This window comes from Pseudochaenichthys georgianus, chromosome 19, assembly GCF_902827115.2.
Source record: "Pseudochaenichthys georgianus chromosome 19, fPseGeo1.2, whole genome shotgun sequence".
Lineage (NCBI taxonomy): Eukaryota > Metazoa > Chordata > Actinopteri > Perciformes > Channichthyidae > Pseudochaenichthys > Pseudochaenichthys georgianus.
The window spans coordinates 7379697-7403183 of NC_047521.1; the positions used below are offsets into that span (position 1 = coordinate 7379697).

Sequence of the window (23487 nt, forward strand, 5' to 3'; positions counted from 1 at the left end):
CCCTCTTTGTATCAATGACACAGTCTAATGTCCCAAGAACATCCAGCCCCAGGATGCAATCTTCCAGGTTTGCGACCCACACTGGGCAGCGAACAGACTTCTTTCCCATCCCCATTGTCACAATTGTCTCTCCCACCATCGGAGATCGTTCCCCGGTAACTGTCTGTAATTTCACTATGGTGGGGCAAATAGTTGTTTTATTTCTCACCGTTTCAGGCTTCACCAGGGTTGCTGAAGAACCTGTGTCGAGCAGCGCAAAACAGTCTGTTCCCGCAATAGTCACTGGGGCATACCAGCAGTCCTCGACCCAGGTTCAGCCCAGCCTGATGATTCGCTCAGGCTGGCCGCCAGCCTCTTCGGTTGGTTGTAACACTTCTGCTTGGTTAATGCGTTGCGACGTTTCCTCATTTGAAGAGGGACGGGACACATCATCAGGGGTCCGCATTGTCCCGGTTATGCAGACCCGGCCCCATTTCCCTGGTTAGCTGTGCTGCGAGGGCAATCTCTAACCAGATGGCCAGGCTGTCCACACCCCCAGCAGATCCTCTGACGGGGTCTCGGAGACTGCTCCTCTCTCAGCGTGGTGGCACGCACAAGCTGTGTCAATTTTTCCACCCAGGCCGGCTCTGCTGTATTCAGCTCAATACCACATGCGGCGCTCACCTTCGGTGTGTGGTCATCCGCACTCCATGAAGCAGTACATAGCATCTCTCTCTCTGTGGCTAGCTCCAAAGCCTCCTGTAGAGACTTGGGGTGGGCGAGCAAAGTCTGTGTACGCAGGTCGGCTGGTAGTAGGCCCTGGAGGAAGTAGTCCTCACTCTAGATAACAGGAGGCATGTGAGCATAGGTGCGGTGAACCAGCCCCTCAATGTCGTTGGCGAGCTCCCTCAGCGGCTCCCCAGGCCGAAGCTTGCGGCTACACAGTTCAGAGCGGAGCAGGCATAGTCCAAAGCACCTCTTTTAAGCTCCCACCAAAGCATCATAGTCACTCCTATCATCAGGGTTAAGTAGCAGCAGGCTGGTTAAAGCATCCCCAGTAAGGCACATTGCGAGCTGGAGGGCCTTTTCTTCAGCAGACCACCTGCCAGCCTTGGCTAGCAATTCAAATTGTGCCTGGAATGCTTCCCAGTTAGCTTTGCCATCATACCTGGGGGTTTTCATAGATGAGGGGAGGGCTTCTCTGTGCTGCTCATTGTGTTGACTCATGCCTGCCCTCTTTGTCTCTGTTTTCCCGCGTGTGGCGTCTCTATCGGGGGAGTAGCCAGAGAGGTCGAAGCCAGCCTCAGCGGCCATTCTCATGGTAATTTCTCTCACCCGCTCTCTGTGGCTGTCCGTTCCCAGACCCTCAGCAGCGCCGAAGTGTTGCCGCTCGTCAGCTTCCTCCTCCCGTTTAATTTTAGAGTAGTCCAACAGCGACATGTTCTCACCGAGATGGAAACTGTAGGCTGTATGGCAGCAACCCCTGTAGCACGCCGCTAGTTAGCTGCCGTTAATCCGAGTTGAACTTTTACTTCTGACACCAAATGTAGCGTCTCGCTACAGGAACACAGGGAGGCTTAGTTTGTCCTTTATCCGGGAGTTTATTGTACAGATCACAGGTTACTGTTGGCCATAACCACGCCAAAACAATCCACTAACCCTGTCGTATTCTCACACTCCGTCACGTCTCCCGCTAGCTCTCTCCTAGCTTCCCGCGTCCCTCCCCCCAGGAACCTCCCTCTTCCAGCCCCAACCAACCAGACAACACTCTCCCACCCAAACCCACAGCTACAGGTCACAAGAACCGTCCATCAAAACAGTGGCACGTTCACTGACACTCTGTAAAATGCAAACAAACTCTGAACAACAAACACATCAACATTATAACCAGTCTGTTACAATATTGTTTGGTGGATGCAGTTTGAACCAGAGTAGCAGCATGGAGGTCGGATCGTCACCAAAATAAATAAACAAGTGGTCCGAAAAAGGTTAATGACAAAAAAAATACACATAGCCTTCAGGGCTGCCAACATTTGAGTTCAGCTTGGAGTGAGATTTTTTTTTTTGGTGAACCGAAAAAGGAAACATTCATGTGTACAGTGTTACAAATGTATTGCACATGTACAAACTAGGGTTCTCATTCACTTCATGTTACTCTTAGAACTGGGGTTACGTAAGTAACCTATAGTTTCCCATTAATGTACCGGGCGCTACAGTGGAATACGCACATACAGTGTACCCGCGACTCTTACAATGAAGGCTCAATAATCAGCTCACAGCATATAAAAGGGCATATAGGTGTAAGCAGAGGTAAAGTGCTATTTTATAAGTGGGGGGGGGGTCCTCACCTCCTCTAGGGGGGTCCGGGGGCATGCTCCCCCGGGAAGATTTGTTTTTTTAAATATTGAAGTTAAATGCATCAACCTGGTGCACATTGAGAGCAAAATGAATTTATGGTAAACAGATTTTCTTGTATGTAGCATGTAGGAAGATAATCATAATGTATAAATGAAATGTTCACAGTTGAGCTCCAGGCTTGAGGAGAGTGAGAGGGAGGCGATGGAGAAAATGTCAGAAAAGGAGAAGAAGCTCATTCAGACCACGAAAGAAGTGGAGCTCTTAAAGGTACAGTACACCATTCTATTTTTTATATGTTTTTCTTAAATAAAGTATAACTTGTGTTTTATTTTCATGATATTCTGTGCAGCGAAGTAATTTCAAAGTCTTGGAACATTGATTCATAAAAATAGCTTAAATATTTAGACAAAGCAAAACTAGTTTGGCCAACATACTTGGAGGAGAAAGCAAGCTTTCAGAAAAGCACCCAAAGAATCTCTTCTGCCTGACTTTGTGGTTCAGTTTTGACCTTGCATACTTGCATAGTTGTTGATGATCAGTAGTGAAAGAAGTACTAAGATCTATCTATTAAGTAAAAGTATTAGTACTACAAACATGTTCTGTTACAAGTCAAATGTATGTAATTTGCAATGGGCTCATCATTTCACTCTTGGAGCTGATAGATAAAATGTATTTGCCCTAAAATGACGTGAAGTAAATGTATAAATAGCATGAAATGAAAATACCATAAAGTTATAATTAAGTGCAGTACTAGAGTAAATGTATTTAGTTTTATTCATAACTATTTTGCCCCATATTTTGTTTAATTACCTCATTTACGAGGGTTGGTGCGGCCAATGCATACTTTTAAAGAAATACCTGTAGACAAAAAACCTGTACTTCCATTTAATCTATGTTTTATACTTAAAGTTAATATTCTTTTGAAATGCTAGAGTTTGTTGTTAAAGAAAAAATGTATTTAGCAGGGCCCAAAATATTCATCTGCAGTTCAGTAAAGCACTAGGACAAAACAATATATTACAATATTAATATCCAGATGTACAACGACAAAGCCCGAGTTATAATATATGCAGTTGTAGTTTTGTGTTATTCACACGCCATAACACATCAGATATTATATCAGCAATATATAATGCTGGTGATGGTTATTGCTAGTATTTGATACTCTAGGCCCCTTGTGAGTGTATCGTTCTTATACTGTACACAGTGTCCTTATACATAGTGTGTATTGCACTGTGTTCTGTAGGAGGGTCTGCGTGAGTCCTGCTCCCAGGTGATCGTCCTGCAGCAGCGAGAGCGAGAGAGAGAAATAGAACGTGAGAGGGAAAGAGAGATAGAGCGAGACAAGGATCTCTCCACCCAGGCCCTGAGGGAGCTGGAGGTCAAAGTTCAGGCTCTGGTGGAGCAGGGGCGGGTCCAAATGAAGCGGTCCTCCTCTGGACAGCTGGACGTCCAGGTGGTCCCCGTCATCCAGCACGTGATTCAGAAAGGTCAGAGCTGCAGGCTGACATTGTGAATTAGAAACATCTACTGTCATTTCTTCAGGGCCCCTGGGCAGCTTGTTCGATCAAACAATACTACTCAAATATTTTAAGATGAATAATATTTAAGTTTGTGTTTTTCTCCTTGCAGATGAGACAAGAACATACAGATCAAGTCACTTATTTTAAACCTGTCTGTCCTTCATCAAGTTTTATTTGAGGGTCAGGAAAACATATTTGGTTGCCGCTGTTCATTTTGATGATCTGATTTCATGCTTTGGAAAATGTGGACAAATTGTTGGAGAAAAAATGACCTATTTGCAGGCCAGATTTATCCTAAAGAAAGACTGTCACTAATGTCATCAACTGAGCGTGCCTTGATCAAGGCCCACAAGTTATTCACATTGTTGATCACCTTCATCTTGCTGCTTCGACAACATTTTGTGACAATGATCGATTAGTATTACATGAATATATGAAATGAATGGAAAGCTGTGATGAAAGGGCCCCATTTAGTTTATACTCATCTTGTGTCTAGTTGTTCAGCCATCACAACAGAATGTAATTCATGCCCAGGTGGCGTCTTCTCTAATGTAGGCGATCGATTGCATATAAAGTCAATGCAAAGACGTGATTGGACATCAAATGAACCTTCCCCTGGGGGTTGGCATTGAAGGCAGAGACGTTGGAACTCAACTTGAGTGGAAAGCTCCAGAAGTTCAGTTCCCTGGACATAACAGTTAATAAGCACGAATCAACAGTACAACTGAGTATTTCAAAGGACGATGAATTGTCGAGCTAGTGTGAGTTTAGATGAAAAAAAAGTGTCTCTGTTTTTCTCTTAGTTTGTACCAAATAAGGTTTTTCTTTAAAGGACGCTTAAAGAAAAATTAAGTGTGCGTTATGTTGAGGTATTAAGACTCCACTTTGTTCCCCTGACAGCTAAAGAAGAAGCAGACTCAGGTGAAGACCCCTCAGCCTCCCCCCCCCTCCTCAGACCCTCAGCCCCCCCCCCTCTGAGGATGCTCTGCAGGCTGCAGTTCCTACTCCTCCACCTCCAGGCTTAACTGTAACTCCTCCTCCTCCTCCTCCTCCTCCTCCTCCTCCTCCTCCTCCTCCTCCTCCTCCAGTACCCTCACTCCCCCTGCTGCCTCCTGGAGGTGGTACGACCCAGCTGTCTCTGACCGATGGGAGCTCAGGTAAGTCCACAATGAAGGAGAGGGGTTCTTAAAGAAGACTGAGCATGACTACTTCAGAGCAAATGATTAAAGACTTATTTATTTAAATGTGACCTAATTTCTGACCACGAGTGAAAACAGCTTTAGGCTTATTTCTTTCTCCCAAATAAAGGAACATTAGCCATCCTGAAGAATGATTCCCAAACGCTTTAGTTTGATTTAAATACGATTTAGTTCCTGGAAGAGGTTACAATTATTAAAAAATATATTTTAGAAAGAAAAATAATAGGAGAAAGTCAATTCCAAAATATATTTTTTGCATACAGTTTATTCCATAAACAACATACAGCATACAATAGGGGGGGGGGGTGCAGTTAAGGAGAGGAAGGAAGCCTGACACGCTCATTCACAATCCTCCCCTTGTAAACAAATCAAAATGAAATGATTACTAATTTCAAACTAAACAACGTAGATCAAAAGGAATCTGTGTATGAAAACACACAAGCCTGTAGGAAAGAAGCGAAGAGGACAACGTGAATGTAGAATAAGTAGATATGTACACCCACCAGAAGCATCTTGCTTTAAGGTTCAAGATTAAATCAGATGTTTCTTTAATCCTAGCTGTATCACTGATTCCATAACTGTAGACCTCTAAATATGATTTTTATTTGATTTGTTATTCTTTGTTCTAGGTTGTAAAAAGAAGAAGCCGATTCAAACCAAATACCGCATGCCTCTGCTGAACTGGCAGGCCCTGAAATCCAGCCAGGTGGCAGGAACCATCTTCAACGAGCTGGACGACGAGCACGTCTTAGAGGTCAGACATCGCCATGTATACACAACATACTGTACATACTAACATTCTTCATTAAGTATACAGCAGGTCATTCTTTAAATGTTTATATATTTGTTTTATTTGTATTAAGAGTATATTTTTGGGGGCCACTACATAGCTCGATTGGTAGAGCTGCTACCAACTACTAGGGCTCAGTCCCTGCTGTGGAGGACCCTAACCCTTTTTGTTAATTAACAAATAAAGCATTTTGAAACAAACAATTGCTCCGGTCCATCTGGCTGTTTTCCTGCCTAAAAACGGCAAAATATAAAAAACAATCTAAGAAGAATTATTTGTTTGATATTGTTCCAACATTATCTTTCCCAGGAGCTGAACATGGCGTGTTTTGAGGAGCAGTTCAAGACGAAGGCCCAGTCCAGCCCTCTGGAGATGGGGACCATCAAGATGAAGCTGGCCCACAAGACCCCCAGTAAGGTTTCTCTAATGGAGCCCAACAGGGCCAAGAACCTGGCTATCACCCTGCGCAAGGAAGGGATGGCTGTCTCCGATATCTGCTGTGCAATCGAGACGTATGTAGCGGTATCATTATCCTTGACCTTTTGAAAAAACATCAAATAAGCAGGTTGACGTCAAAAGTCATTGGTATGGATGTTGCAGGGGCCACTAATGTTAGCTTAGCTTTTTTTTATTGTTTTTCCGAAACCTCCGTTTGTTTATCTGATCGTTTTCTGATTGTTTGGAGTGAAGGTCTAAAAGGTTTAAAAAGTGTTGAAACATGTGGGATAATTTTGGTACACTACTCACTTTTAGACTCCCACGATTTAGACAGGAATGTAACATACCTTTATTATACATGTAAGGGAAACTTCTGTTGCAATGGAAATCAGGACTCAGAGAGACACGGGAGGAGCAGGAATTCTGAATGTCAAACACTGGGATTTATTGAGAGATCCAACGGCTGGGAGAGATTACACAGCATAAGCCGCGTTCACACTGCGGAACTTTTCCCACAAAGGTTCATGAGAACTTAGTTCATGCGAACTCTTTAGTTCTCTTTAGCCTTCCGAGTAAATCGCCAGAACGCCGACAACTCCTCATCTCCACCGCTCCACCGCTCCCATGTTTTATTTTGTGTTGCCATAAGTTAGTCTCTCTGCGTTTCTGCGCTGGGCTAATGCTAATAATGCTAATAATGCTAATGCGAGGATAATAAAATGGCGGCTTCACAAAACTTTTTGGGAGTTTTACGGGGCGTGGTTTGCAATTCGCCCAGCCAATCAGGAATATAGCTCTTTCCTCAAAAAAGAGCCGCTCGAAAGTCCCTGCTTTCTAGCAGCTTTCTAGCAGGGACTTTCGAGGGGGTAAAAGGGTAAAAAGGGTAAAAAGGTTCGCATGAACTACTTTTAGTACCGGCTCTTTTTGGTGTGAACGCGATCATGAACTAAGTTCGCATGAACCTTTGTGGGAAAAGTACCGCAGTGTGAATGCGGCTATAGTCACACTTTCATGTGAGCAACCTTGCAATCTCTGAAGACATAAGACAAAATACATGGTCTGTATATCCATAAGGTGTGGCCTATTTTCCCGCCTCTGGTAATCATCAATACCAGACCCTGGAACAAAACTGTTTGTATGGCAACTTCTCATGTGCCTATACCCCTCCCCCCACAGGAAAGGCAAAGACCTGTGTCTTCCTGAGAAATGACTTGAAGGAGACAAAGAGAGAAATCACTAAAAGTCTTCCATGCACAGATCTCATTCAATATTTCCTTCACAATACCTCTAAATAATCAGGGTCTGAGACATCCTCTATTGCACTGGATAATATTGGACTCTGAAATGGTGTCATTATACCATGCGTCCCCACAGGTACAACCAGAGAGCTCTGAGCCTGGACTTCCTGGAGCTCCTGGAGCGTTTCATCCCCACAGAGTACGAAATGAAGCTCATCCACAACTACGAGTGTGAGGGCAGGCCCCTGGACGAGCTCAGCGAGGAGGACCGCTTCATGGTGCGCTTCAGCAAGATCCCGCGGCTCTCCCAGCGCATCAGCACTCTCACCTTCATGGGAAACTTCCCCGAGAGCGTGCAGCTGATTCAGCCGGTGAGTAAACCAGAGGCATGTTCACTGACCTCACCCGTCATTCAGATTATAAGGTAGGAGGCATCCAGTCTTTCAGATACAACACAGAACAAATGTGTATCTCAACCAGCAAATAATGGCGTGATAAAACACTGTTTTACCAGAGAATGTATAGTTCCCATTACTAGGGTCTCATTTCTCTTCCATAATTATTTTTGCATACCCATTTTCCTCCATACTGAAAATATCTTGTTTGTCTTCTAGGTCGTCACTCGTCACACACATTTTCTTTTTAAATCAAGCAGAAATAATAAAACAAGGAAATGCATGCAGAAAACATAGATACATATAAAACAATACACTATACACGTTTCACAAATACACAGCAACTAGAGAATACAAAAACAATCTAAAAGTAGTTTTTATATAATAATTTAATTTACTATAATTTTGGTGAACTAAATGAAAGTAAACTACAACAACTAAAATATAACTTAAAATAAAAGGTGTCTTTTAGCAAAGGATTTCGTATTTTCATATTAATTAAAAACAACCAAGGCTTAATGTAAATGAAACCTGGCACCTGAAACTTTACGTACGGAAGCCTTGAGATGTCATTTGTTACATCTTAAATATTTGTTTTGTTTTATTTGGCTGACAAACCATTTCAACTCTTTGTGGCAGCAACTGAACGCCATCATCGCGGCCTCCATGTCGATCAAATCTTCCAGCAAGCTGAAGAACATCCTTGAGGTCAGTACTGAACCGTTTTGTTTATTCATTGTTGATGTACGACTAATGTTTTATATTCCTGGCACTTGTTTATGTGACTGAATTCCCCCTAAGGGATTAATAAATGAATCTTAACCTTAAGATAAAGCTGAGGTGAGCCTTGGGGTCATTTGCAGAGCAGATTAACAGATAGATGTTAACTGCAAAGGCTTGAAGTCGAATAACTCTTACACCAGGAAACTCTATATGATGGTGATATAAGACTGTTTCGTGATAATTGCATTCAGTTCTAAATCCCTTTCTTTGTTATGATTATACGTACCCTTAGTTTACATCAAATTAGTACACTTTGTATATAAATGCTATATTACGAGTAATGAGCAGTAAAGTGCTAGATGGTAGTCCATATTGAAATAAAAGATTATAAGACAATAATGTATCTGATTATTTGTGTGTACATTTAACATTACCAGATACAAAAACACTTACATTTAATGTTTTCAATGAGGAGAAAATAACTTGTTTGTTGAGTGATGAGACGGAAGGACATCTTAGGTTTTATGAATGTTTACCTGGTGATTTAAAGGTGTAGGATTTAGGGGGATTCACTTGCAGAAATGTATCTTATATCGAAAGCTATTATTGCGTAATATGTGTTGCACCATTCTTTGACGGTGGCCCAGAATAGACAAACTAAACTGTGGCTCTAGAGAAGGCCTTTCATCTTTGTGTCTTCTTGCGGGAGGGGTGAGCGGAGGGGTATTACATAGGCTACAATGTGCATCCTCACCACTACATGTCCCTACAGCTAACACACTAGACCTTTAGAGGAAACACTTTTTGTAAAAGTCTCCTTTTTTGCTGCCTTTGTGTTTTTTGTAGTTTTGGGGGGAGAGTTATTAATTATAAATATAATGTTTATATTGGAGGTTTGGTTATTTTCTCACAAACGTTGTTTCCCCACTTCACACAACAACAGTACTTAACTGTCTTACTGTTTGCCTCTTTAAAGGCGCCCGATACAAACCATCTTTCTACTCATTACTTTGAGTTTTTTGGCAACACTTTCTTCTCTGATTCCACAATTAGATCATCTTAGCGTTTGGAAACTACATGAACAGCAGCAAGCGCGAGGCAGCGTACGGCTTCCGTCTGCAGAGTTTAGATTTGGTGAGTAAAAGGCTGTTATACTCTTGTATTTTCTTATAATACTACAAACAGCTTGTCACCTAGAATTGAGAATTTCTATACGTACAGTATAGTAAGGTAGGTTTGAACAACAAAATGTATTGTTTTTTGCTCTCTACCCCAAGCTGTTGGACACCAAATCCACAGACCGAAAGCAGACGTTGTTGCACTTCATCGTCAGCATCATCCAGGAGAAGTACCCGCAGCTCCAGTCCTTCTACACAGAGCTGCACTTCCTGGACAAGGCGGCACTCGGTGAGTACATCAGGGGCTAACACACTCTCACTCCCTAAGCGTCCAATAGCGACGTTTGGTCAGTGTCCGTGGCGTCCAATTGTGACGCTCCTAGGCTCCTTCAGCTTCATAAAGGGACGCAAATAGCTTTCAACTGATTGCAATGTATTCCCATCTGCGTCGGGATTTGACGCTCATGGAAGCACGGCATTCGTTTGTGTCGGCTGCCCTTAAAGGTAATGTGAGCGTCCATTCCCATTGGATAACGGAGAATTGTACACCTGGATGTAAGTATTCCTCTTACTGTCGATTGATTTTACAGTGATATCTGCACTACTCGTCGACTACAAAACACCAGATTATCCTTGTTAATTACACAACATTGATTGGCTTAAATTGTGTGTGAAACAAATATTTGTTCTGAGTAAAGGATGGCAGAAGACACTACACTACCCAGAATCCCCGGCTATCGTTTGGACTACACCATGTGCTCTGTTTGACAAACCCCCGTTTTTTCACCATTCATTCCGATGGCTGGCGTCTATGTCACGTGATCTTCAAATGTCTCCCTGCAGAAAAAGAAAACATGGCCGAACTTCGTTTTATTCTCGGTGTAAAATGCCTATTTTAAAGTTAGTTTGGCCATTAAAATGCGTTTTGATGTCATTTGATGCGAGAAATATGAGTTGTTATTTCAGATTATGTGTGCAGTGGATGTACATGATCTTTAGTTTGCTAGTTATTACGAAGATTACTTCAGGAAATCGCGACGTTTTCATTGTTACCAAGGTGGTTGCTAGGGACGCTGCTATCGATATTATTTCTGTTATGTTGTGTAACTGTTTAATGGTGTTATCTTTATTGCTACCCCCTTCCCCGTCAATGTATAGTGTTGGTCCACAGCCTAAACATATTAGTTTAACAAAATCCGCATCTAAAGATAGCCTACGTTATTTTCCCCTGTGCAATTCCAGTCTCACATCTCACAGCACATCGTCATTAACAAATACCGGAAACAGACCGAAAACATTTAAAATAAAAAATAATAATACCTTATTCCGAGTGTGCTTGCTTTTCTCTTTGAAAGTCATCACATAAAGGCATTGTAATACACGGTTCGGCTGCATTACATATTACATATCTGCCGTAGTTCTGTATTTATAGAGCCCTGATGAGAAGACTTCTAGACAAACATGAGGAACTGAAAACGTGACGTGGATCATAAATATATCAGCCATTAAACAACATCTTACATTTCTTTTCACACAATACGTCTCCTTGCAGTATCAACACTAACTTTTATATTTGATCCAATTGGTAGATAGGTTGTATTTACACCATAAAGGTGCACAGCTGATATAAAGGGACACCTGGTGGTTAAAGCATGTTATTGAATTTAATTATTTTTATTATTAGATATTAATAGGATCCCTATAAAGTATATTCATTACTCGTTATTCTCTACTAATAGTTAATTAAAGACTGTATGTAATGACTATTTTGCACATCCCTTTCAAGATTTTCTAAGGTTTATTGACATATCATATAGGCCTACACAACTGTGGTGTAGTTCTGCACTGAATGAAAAACTTGGGTTGCAGGTTCCTCAATAGTGCATTACAAGACATCTATCAATATTTGTGCATACCTCCAGCAATGTTAACTATGTTGAAGCACTTATTTTAACTGATATTATACATAATGTATTATACTCTTATAAGATGTATGTAGATATTTCATCTCCGGCCTTGTCAGGTATTGAACAATCAATAAATATAAAACACAGAATTTGTGTGATTATACTAAATGATTTTCAAATAAACACCACTGCATATTTAACTGTTACACATGCTGATGTAATGCAACTTTTCCAACTTGGGATCAATAAAGTTTATCTTATCTTAAGCTGATCGATGGCTACTGCCATATTTGCAAAATGTGCCTCTGAACCTTGACAAGTGCATGTTTCAGGCTCAAAATACAAAAGCATTGCACACAATTTAAGCCAATCAATGTTGTGTAATTAACAAGGATAATCTGGTGTTTTGTAGTCGACGAGTAGTGCAGATATCACTGTGACATCAATCGACAGTAAGAGGAATACTTACATCCAGGTGTACAATTCTCCGTTATCCAATGGGAATGGACGCTCACATTACCTTTAAGGGCAGCCGACACAAACGAATGCGGTGCTTCCATGAGCGTCAAATCCCGATGCAGATGGGAATACATTGCAATCAGTTGAAAGCTATTTGCGTCCCTTTATGACGCTGAAGGAGCCTAGGAGCGTCACAATTGGACGCCACGGACACTGACCAAACGTCGCTATTGGACGCTTAGGGAGTGAGAGTGTGTTGCAGGGGCAGAGCAACAATATATTGTGGTAGGAATGATGTGTTCAGGGGCAGATCGTTGTAGGAGTGTCATGTTGACAGGTACTTTTCAGCTTCACAATACAGACGCATACTTCAAAGGCAATACTGTATGTGACAGATTTGAGTAAAATAAATCAAATCAAAATGAAACATATGCTAAATAATTTGTTGTTGCGCTTCAAAGAATTACAAATGAATGAGGCAAGTATCTGTTCACTAAATAACAATAGCAGTAGTGTGATCAAGAGAAGTGTCAAACTAATAACATCCTATTTTTATAAATCGATGTAATCTTAGAATAAAGCTTAAAAATCATTATTGTTGTTTTTATATAATTCCTTTTTTTGGCCATATCAACAGAATACCTTTCGTTATAACTGGAAACAAGACAAGGACTTATTTTCTGTCATGTAGATGAATGACTATATATATTTATATATATATTTATATATATATTTATATATATATTATATATATATATATATATACTATATGTATATACATATATCTTATGACTATAAATCTTGAAATTGTAAATTATTGTATTAAGAGCCTAAAAATGGTGTTGGGAAAAAAAAATTATAGCTGTTAGTTTTATTATAAAAAAAACTACATTTGTTATCACAGTAAAATAAAGGTAGTAGTATAAATCATAATATTTCTAAATGTGTCAAATTGTTTAATTTGATCATCTGCCAGGCTTTTTCAAGACTATCTAACATATATTAGACTTCTAAGGATGATTTGTAGCAATTAAAATAAAGTTTATATTGAAACTGAATGGATCTATGGCTTTAAATCCAATTACACTTAGACAGTACATCCAACCAGTGCAGATATAAGTGTGTCATACATCGGAAGTGAATGAGGAGTTATTACATTACATTACATTGCATTTAGCTGACGCTTTTATCCAAAGCGACTTACAATAAGTACATTCGACCAGGAAGACACAACCTTGAAGAAAACAGAATCATATAAGTACATCAGGTTTTATAGAGCCAAACATTTCAAGTGCTACTCAACTGGCTATAGATAAGCCAGTCCTTTGTTAGTATATAAGTGCTTTGTTAGCAGTTCTATCGCTCGAAGTGGAGTCGAAAGAGATGAGTTTTCAGTCTGCGCCGGAAGGTGTGTAAGCTTTCTGCTGTCCTGATGTCAATGGGGAGCTCATTCCACCATCTTGGAGCCAGGATAGCAAACCCACGTTTTTTTGCTGATGGGAACTTGGGTCCCCCTCACAGCGAGCTATGGCAGTGAGAAGATGCTTTTATTCATAGTTCTCCCTTTGTGCAGGTTATCTTTGCCTTCACCCTGACACAGTATGACCCCTACATCACCATTAATACCATATCATGGAATGACTTTACTATCAGCACTGATAAGGGTGTTAAATTGAACTTTGAAATGACACTCAAGTCCCTCCCCTTTCTCTGGTAGTTTCTTTTGACAGCATCCTACAGGATGTGCGCGCTCTGGAGCGAGGCACGGAGGCCGCCAGGAGAGAGTTCTCTGTGGAGAAGGACAACCCTGTGCTGCAGGCGTTCCTCAGCAGCAACACTGAGCTGCTCCAATCCCTTATCGGTGATGGAAAAACTGCCCAGGTCGGTTTTATTTACCTACAAAATAAACATAAATCACAGGTTATTGCACTGAGTTCACACAGCAGGCCACCATTTGACTTCTAGATGATAACGTACAGAAGACCTGAGAGGCCACGGTGCAAAAAGTCATTCTGTTGATCAATTTTCCTACGACTGATCTCCTGAGTTTATTAAGACTTAAGAATATATATATTTATGTCTGTGAAAACAGGTGCAATTAAGTCATTTTCGTGGGTCAATCTTTTGTTTTTGTGATGATGATAATAATAATCAGGGTTCTTACGGTCATTAAAAACCTGGAAAAGTCATGGAAAACAATATTCTTGTTTTCTCTCAAATCTTGAGAGATTTGAGTTGCTTTAGCGTGTAGAAGCTAGTAAGCCTATTTGATTTGTTTTAGATCGGCACGACATGTTTCAGACCTTATTTTCCTGTTCCATGTTACAATATAACATTTTCAGTGGTACCGCAGAGAAAGAGTAATTTCTTTGGTCATGGAAAATTAGGTAAAGGTCATGGAGAAGTCTTTGAAAATCATCCGACCGCGTCGTGCCGTCAGAGCGGGGATCGGCTCACGTAAAAGGCGTCAGGGGTCTGCGGCGATGTCGGCAACCCACCCTTGAAACACGGACCAAGGAGTCTAACGCGCGCGAGTCAGAGGGTGCATTCAAAACCCCGTGGCGCAATGAAAGTGAGGGCCGGCGCGCGCCGGCTGAGGTGGGATCCCGGCCCACCTTGGTGAAAAAGTGTATGAACCCTGAATAATAGAATAAAATATGGTTTTAGGATCAAAAGAATCCATGTTTTCTTCCAGGTGAAACACAGATACGTATATTTTATGTTAGAAAATGATGTAAAATGTTATTATGCCATTAATGTTATTTCCTGAGACATTGACACCGAACAAAATATAAATGAGTGAATTGAATCCTGGAAAAAAATTAAATAAATAACTTAAAAATCCCTTTTTTAATGTATTGTTAAGTGATATACACTGGAGAAAACACAATGTTTGCCTCCATACAATTAGGATTCACACTCTTTTTATTTGAGTTGAATTGAAGCTAAAGATTTGTTTCCTCTATCTTTCAGGATGTGTTTGACTCTGCCGTGGAGTACTTTGGAGAGAACTCTAAAACCACGCCGCCCTCCATGTTCTTCCCGGTGTTCGTCAGGTTCATCAAAGCATACAAGGTCAGATAACGCTCATCATATTGACTCCTAGCATGCATGAGCAGACAGAGCAGATAGCGGCTCCACTGATAAAACAGCTATTACTGTAAACTCTCCGCTCTATCAGTGAGCTACTGTCACACTTTCTATTTGACCTTTACTCGTAGATAAGTATACAAGATTTCAATGATTTCCCCCCGGCAGCAAGCGGAGCAGGAGAACGAGCAGAGGAAGAAACACCACGTGCTGAACTGTGACGCTCCAACAACTCCACCCAAACCTGAAGTCGTGGGTGATAAGGTACATTTAGTTTCTGCTCAAAATACAGTGTAAGCATCTACATATTCATAAACCATCCCAATTACCATAAAGAAGTACTGTATAAAGGATAATATCTCTTTATTGCACTCACTTATAATAATAATATGCTACATGCCTAGTTACTTGAGAAGATTGGACATTTATATAATATTCAAAATAAAACCAGAAATAGATGTTTAAAGCAAACAGGTTGGTATAAAAATGTTACAACCTAGAAACTTTAAACTCCTTCATTCTACCTTTAATTGACTCAGTTATATTGTAAATAGGATCTTTACATCCATTTCTCCTTCAAAAAAGAAAATAATTACGTAAAAATTGAGATAAAAAGTTAAAATACTACAAATCCAAATAAGTAAAATATTAAAACCTCACAAATAAATAACACAATTAAAATGAATCGAATCCACTACAAATAGCTGAAAGTGGAACGGGACAAAATAAAACAATTGAACGCCAGTAGAATTAAAGGAGGTACGCTTCATTTTCTTCTGCATGTTATTAGAGTTTGAGTGAAAATATGGAATTTAAAGCTCAGTAATAAACAGCCATCCCTAAAACAGACTTACTGTATGTGTGTACTGTTCTCTACATGTGCAAACGGAATAGGTAGAAACCGGCCCAAGGTATGTATTGACTGTATGCTGTACATGCTGTAAACAGTCAAATGTGTAATTTGGGAGATCATAACATCTAAGCTGTAAAACACCGTAGTTATCCTTTAGGTTTTCATCAGCAGCTTTTGAGAAAAGAAAAAGATTCAGACATGGACATGTTTGATGTTTCAGGCATCAACGGCCTCCAAACTGCCGCAGATGGACCTGATAGCAGAGCTGAAGAAGAGGCAGGTGTCTACTCTGGTGAGGGAGGGGAAGGACGGGGCCATAGAGGACATCATCACAGGTACACACACACACACACACACACACACACACACACACACACACACACACACACACACACACACACACACACACACACACACACACACACACACACACACACACACACACACACACACACACACACACACACACACACACACACACACACACACACACACACACACACACACACACACACACACACACACACACACACACACACACACACACACACACACACACACACACACACACACACACCAACACGTTCTCACTCTCATTCCGTCACATATTGACGGACGGTCAGGGCCCCTCCCCGTCGCTATATTACGTACAGGGTACCCCTTTCCCGTCATTTTCTACAGGCAGGGCGTCCCATAGACCTTCATTGCAGACACAGCGGACCCCTTGCCCGTCAGGCTTCTACGGGCAGGGCGTCCCATGGACCTTCATAATGCCTATTTTAAGGTTCATTTGGCTTTAAAATGCGTTTTGATCTCATTTTATGCGAGTAATGAGTTTTTATTTCTGATTATTTGTGCAGTACATGTACATGATGTTTAGTTTGCTAGTTATGACGAAGATTACTTCATGAATGTGTACACATTCATGGTTGCTAAGGTGGTTGCTATGGACGCTGCAACAGCTCCCAGACCACGTGATCAACAACAATGGCTGTCCTTCGTGTTATTCTCGGTGAAAATGCCTATTTTAAGGTTAATTTGGCTTTAAAATGCGTTTTGATGTCATTGTATGCGAGTAATGAGTTTTTATTTCTGATTATTTGTGCAGTACATGTACATGATGTTTAGTTTGCTAGTTATGACGAAGATTACCTTACGTCTGTGAGGAAAATACACGGGGCTCAGAGCCTCGTATTTTTAAAATCTTTTTTTCCTTCTAATTTATTATTCTTTTCAAAATAACACACTGTTATCCTTGCTTTTATTTATTGGTTTAATTCCATAATCTCGGTCTTTTTTGGTGTCCGTCAGGAACTGAATTTCAAAATGAAAATAACCGGAAACAGACGTAGGCCTATAAGGGACATTTCGAGCATCATTGCGATTGTCAACATGTTTGAGTTTAGGATGGCCAAAGACACTACACTACCCAGAATCCCCAGCTATCGTTTAGGACTACAGTCCCCGTGATTACTCTTCAAGGTCTGGGATTGGATGTTGGAGTGGCAGTGCGCCAAGGTTACAGCGTCAAACAGCTGTTTGAAATGGAACGAAACCACGCCAGACTATCCAAAACTGGAATCGAACGCCCCCCCAGAACTACACACTACACTATTGTGTTTCGCAAAATGTTCTATGGGACGTCTCTACTGAACGTTTTCCCCACAATTAGAAGTTGCCAGTATTAAACACATTGGTGTTATCAAATGTAAAACATATAATTAATAAATGGGTGAAAATCGCTGTCCATAATGCGCAGCATCAATATATAGCATTAATATACCCACATGACCGCTCATTGATACTTTGTAATTCTACTCCACTACAATTCAGAGGGTAACCTGGTATTTTTACTCCACTACACTTATTTGAGTTACTTTGCAGATTCTGATTAATGATGTGAAATATAAACAACCCTTAAATCAGACTTTAGTTACACCTGAGTGACATTCAGGTAAGGTGAAGTGCCAACAATCAGGAGAGATATTTGATAGTTGGTGCTTGAGAAGACTAAACATGTATCTGCAATTGACATTAATGGAAACGAGTAATAAAGTATATTAATTACTCGTTATTCTCTACTAATAGTTAATTAAAGACTATATATTATGGCTATTTTGCACATCCCTTTCAAGATTTCAAGATTTTAAAGGTGTATTGACATATCATACACAACTTACGGTGTAGTTATGAAATGAATGAAAAACTTGGGTCACAGGTCCCTCAACAGTGCATTACAAGACATCTATCAATATGTGTGTACCTCCACCATTAAACTGTCATATTCTGCACATTTCTTATTCTATCTACATACATAAGAGTATAATCCATATGTATAATATCAGTTAAAATAAGTGCTTCAACATAGTTAACATTGCAGGAAAGCAATATATTAGACGTTAAGTACTTTGTATTTATCTGTAGATAGATACCCCCAACGTTTTTTTCTTATTTAAAAGAAGACCGTAATCTGTTATTTAATGTTTAAATAAAGGTTAATTCGTTTTTCTGTTTTGCACCTCCTCCTATTAATATCTTTGTACATCCTGCACTAAACTGTTTTATTGAAGAGATCACTTATAGTATCTTCTTGATTTTTTATATTCTATATTTCTATCACAGACCTTCTACTTTCCCCCTATGAAAGTATATGTACTCTTAATATTTTTTTAATCAAATATAACACGTAAAAACAATAATTCAATAACGTGCTTTAACCACTAGGCACACAAGGTACACACAGACACTGGTATGTACAACATCTGAAGATGTGTAGTTTTATTCATGCTTTCACATAATTTTACAGCATATTGCAATACTATTTCAGACTCAGTATTTACATTCTTACATTCAAAATTCAATCCAATTCAAATCAGTAATATCTTTAAAAACTACAAGTCCTTTTATATCAGCTGTGCACCGTTATGGTGTAAATATAACCTATCTATTAATTAGATCAAATGTAAAAGTCAGCCGAATTAGTGTTGATACTGCAAGGAGACGTATTGTGTGAAGAGAAATTGAGAAGTTTTTTAATTGTTGATATATTTATGATCCACGTCAAGTATTCAGTTTCGGCGGCATTTCTTCAGTTTTTCCAAAGGTCTTCTCATCAGGGCTCTCTAAATAAAGAACTACGGCATATCTGTAATATGTAATGCAGCCGAACCGTGTATTACAATGCCATTATGTGATGACTTCCAAAGAGAAAAGCAAGAACACTCGGAATTAAGTATTATTTTAGTCTTTTCAAATGTTTTCCGGATTTCATCTAATATAAACACCAAACCCCAGCATGCATTGCGGCTAAAACATCCAATCAGCGTAGCTGAGAATCTTGGGTAATCGCTCGAAATGCCCACGTCAGTTTCCGGTTATTTTTATTGTTAAATTCAGTTCCTGACGAACGCCAAAAAAGACAGAGATTATGGAATTAAACCAATAAATAAAAGCAAGGATATTGTGTGTTATTGGTGAGTAAATAACAGTGTGTTATTTTGAAAAGAATAATAAATTAGAAGGAAAAAAAGATTTTAAAAATACGAGGCTCTGAGCCCCGTGTATTTTCCTCACAGACGTAAGGTAATCTTTGTCATAACTAGCAAACTAAACATCATGTACATGTACTGCACAAATAATCAGAAATAAAAACTCATTACTCGCATACAATGACATCAAAACGCATTTTAATGGCCAAATGAACCTTAAAATAGGCATTTTCACCGAGAATAACACGAAGGACAGCCATTGTTGTTGATCACGTGGTCTGGGAGCTGTTGCAGCGTCCATAGCAACCACCTTAGCAACCATGAATGTGTACACATTCATGAAGTAATCTTCGTCATAACTAGCAAACTAAACATCATGTACATGTACTGCACAAATAATCAGAAATAAAAACTCATTACTCGCATAAAATGAGATCAAAACGCATTTTAATGGCCAAATGAACCTTAAAATAGGCATTATGAAGGTCCATGGGACGCCCTGCCCGTAGAAGCCTGACGGGCAAGGGGTCCGCTGTGTCCGCAATGAAGGTCTATGGGACGCCCTGCCCGTAGAAAATGACGGGAAAGGGGTACCCTGTACGTAATATAGCGACGGGGAGGGGCCCTGACCGTCCGTCAATATGTGACGGGATGGGAGTGAGAACGTGTTGCACACACACACACACACACACACACACACACACACACACACACACACACACACACACACCACACACACACACACACACACACACACACACACACACACACACACACACACACACACACACACACACACACACACACACACACACACACACACACACACACACACACACACACACACACACACACACACACACACACACACACACACACACACACACACACACACACCGGCTGTAACACAAGAATACACTGTACACAAGAGGATTTCAATCACTATCCCTCTGGTTCTCTGACTGAAATGAATCAAACAAACATTTTGGGAAATACACTTTAGCTCCAGGACGTGGTTAGCCTAGCTTAGCATTAGCACGGGAGGCAGGTAAAACAGTCGGCCTTAATTAGATTGAAGAAATACAATTCCTCTAAAGCTCATTGATTAACACTATGTTGTTTAAACTAAACAGACAAAATGGATCTCCATTAAACTCAAAACGTTTTTTACATTTTTGTTTGTTTAAAGATTAAACATGTACTTGTTTAGCTTTGGAGTTGTAGATACTGAAAGAAATAAAACTAAACCAATCTACTTAAAATACCAGCTAAAATAAATAGAGCACTTGTCCTTTGGCTTTATAACAAAGCTGTTGCTGAATAGTGGCTAAATGAGGCTACTAAACATCATCACTCCAAACGATTTACTGACCTTTATGATTTATTGACCTTTTCAACCTGAGTTATCAACTATTCTAACTCAAACACATTCCAAGGCGTTATTCTTAGAAGGGATCAGTGCAATAACACAAATTAAAAGCTGAAACCGTAGTGGTGGTGTCGTGCGGACATGCCACCACGGTGTAGCTTATTTATGGCCTAATGTTGGCTTTTACTTCTGGCGATTGTATTTACGCTGTCAAAATCATAAATGTGTTCATTAGGGTAACATTCTCATGCTTAACAAAATGTGTAAGTATATAAACATTTGTTTGCTAAAGTTCTTGTTTAGTTGCAATAATCCAACATCTGAGTGACTCTTTTCTTGGGGACCAGGGCAAAGCAGTCCTGGTGGCATCGTGTCACTCCTTCACAGAGCCCACCAACTGTGTTCCTCTGCTTCCAGTGTGTATGCTAAGCTAGGCTAACCACACACTGACTTCCAGCACTGAATGAAATGGACATGATATCAATCTTCTTGGAAAAGAGAAATGTTTTCCAGTATGTTAAAGTTTCTTCAAAGGGGATCTTATAGCTTAGTGACTTGTTTCTAAGTAATACCTTGGTTGGCTTCACTAAACATGTCCCGTGTTCTCTGTATCCTTCACTCCTTCCTTTATGCTTACTTCACTTGTATGTGTCCTTGCCTCTCCTCCTCTCTCCCTCCCTGTGGGTTCTCTGGTCTTCAGCTCTAAAGTCCGTGCCCTTCACGGCGCGCTCTGCCAAACGCTCGTCCCGTCTCTTCTGCGACTCGGTGTTCAGCGACGAGGTGACTTCTTAAATCCCTCGCTGCTCTGTCTCTCCTTCACTCTGTTTACTGTGACGCTGACTGAGCAGCTGTTTATCTCTCACTGCACCTTTCACAGACTCTTAATGTATATCTGTATGTGTTACGGGGAAATATCATAAATGCACTACGATGACAACTTCATTATTGTGACTTTTCTTCAACTTTATTCTTTAAAGTCCAAGAATCCATATTGGCTTGGGGTTAACCCGTCCCTACTTCAGAATATTGCAATGGTTCTCTAGCAAAAATGTAACTTTATATCATAGAATTGGACCTTTCTTGTAAAATCATGATCTTGTAATATGACAGCTAAATCATAATGTTACAACTTAATTCTTAAAGATATTTGTACCTGCAATATCTGTAAAACACTTTTAGGGGTTATTGAAAAGGCTCACTGGCTCTGTTAATGTCAACATGCAAGGCTGAGACTGAAACATGGTTATTCATAAATATCATGTATTTCAGTACCCCTGATGTTGATTTATTTTACACATTTCTTTGAAGGACAAAAAACCACCTCAGGAAATGTATCATAAAACAAGACATGACCTCTACTACTACAAATATGTGTCTGGTCCTTTCAAAATGTAATTGCTGTTACAAAACTTGGCAACCCAATAAATTCAAGACCAAAGATACACAAGCTTTGGCTCTGGGTGTCATAAATGACCAGCGGGGTAATGTAACTAGTGGTGTAAAGTAACTAAGTACATTTACTCAAGTACTGTACTTAAGTACAATTTTATACAATTTAGATTTTGTACTGCTTCATACTTCTACTCCACTACAATTCAGAGGTAAACGGTGTACTTGTACTCCACTACATTTATTTAATATTTGTAGTTACTTTACAGATGTGGATGAATGATGTGAAATATAATCAAGTGTTGAATCAGGCTTTAGTTCCACCTGGAGTAAATTCAGTATACAAAGTACTTCAAACTAGCTGCACCTTCACCAGCTTTGAGAACACTTTCATGATCAATCATTATAAAACATATCATATATTCTGACATGGACCAATCTGCACAATGACTACTTTTACTTGTGGTACTTTAAGTATATTTGGATGCTCGTACTTTTGCATTTTAACTGGGGAAACAATTGCAATGCAGGACCTTTACATGTAACTGGTATTTCCATGTTTACTAAAGTACAAGATAAGAGTACTTCTTCCAGATGTTATTCCTGTCATTTACTGCGCTTACATTCAAATGTTATTTCTACTTGAGTACATGTGATTCACTGTTGGTAAATAGTGTGCTCTTTACTCCACTTATTTTACCTCACACTGAGTGTCTGTTTGGTCCCCCCCTCAGATTTAAGGAACCAGCCGTACAGACGGGCAGACGCCGGCCGACGCAGCGCCAAGTGGAAACCAGGACAACAGCTCCACGTGTCCTCAGACATCTCGCTCTGAAAAAACACTGCACACACTGACAGCTTCAAGTAGACAAGCACAACAAATATCAGATGTTTAACTCACCGGGGCAACCGTCTTTCTCCCTCATGCATGTTGAGGAATGCAGAGGTGACTGATCATGCATGTGAAGCTGTTCCCTCTCACACACACACACACACACACACACACACACACACACACACACACACACACACACACACACACACACACACACACACACACACACACACACACACACACACACACACACACACACACACACACACACACACACACACACACACACACACACACACACACACACACACACACACCACACACACACACACACAC

General features: G+C 40.3%; 1 protein-coding gene across 1 annotated transcript in view; it reads left to right on the forward strand.

Moving 5' to 3' along the window:
- fmnl1b (formin-like 1b) overlaps positions 1-23126 on the forward strand; it is a 73308-nt gene extending 50182 nt beyond the window's left edge. Inside the window, 16 exon segments of the mRNA XM_034106932.1 lie at positions 2503-2604; positions 3584-3827; positions 4761-4813; positions 4816-5017; positions 5689-5813; positions 6159-6361; positions 7662-7896; positions 8560-8628; positions 9697-9777; positions 9921-10050; positions 13845-14008; positions 15101-15202; positions 15386-15481; positions 16291-16405; positions 21628-21707; positions 23051-23126. Coding sequence (XP_033962823.1) covers positions 2503-2604; positions 3584-3827; positions 4761-4813; positions 4816-5017; positions 5689-5813; positions 6159-6361; positions 7662-7896; positions 8560-8628; positions 9697-9777; positions 9921-10050; positions 13845-14008; positions 15101-15202; positions 15386-15481; positions 16291-16405; positions 21628-21707; positions 23051-23056 — 2007 coding nt within the window. The 3' untranslated portion in view covers positions 23057-23126.
- The last annotated feature ends 361 nt before the right edge of the window (positions 23127-23487 follow it).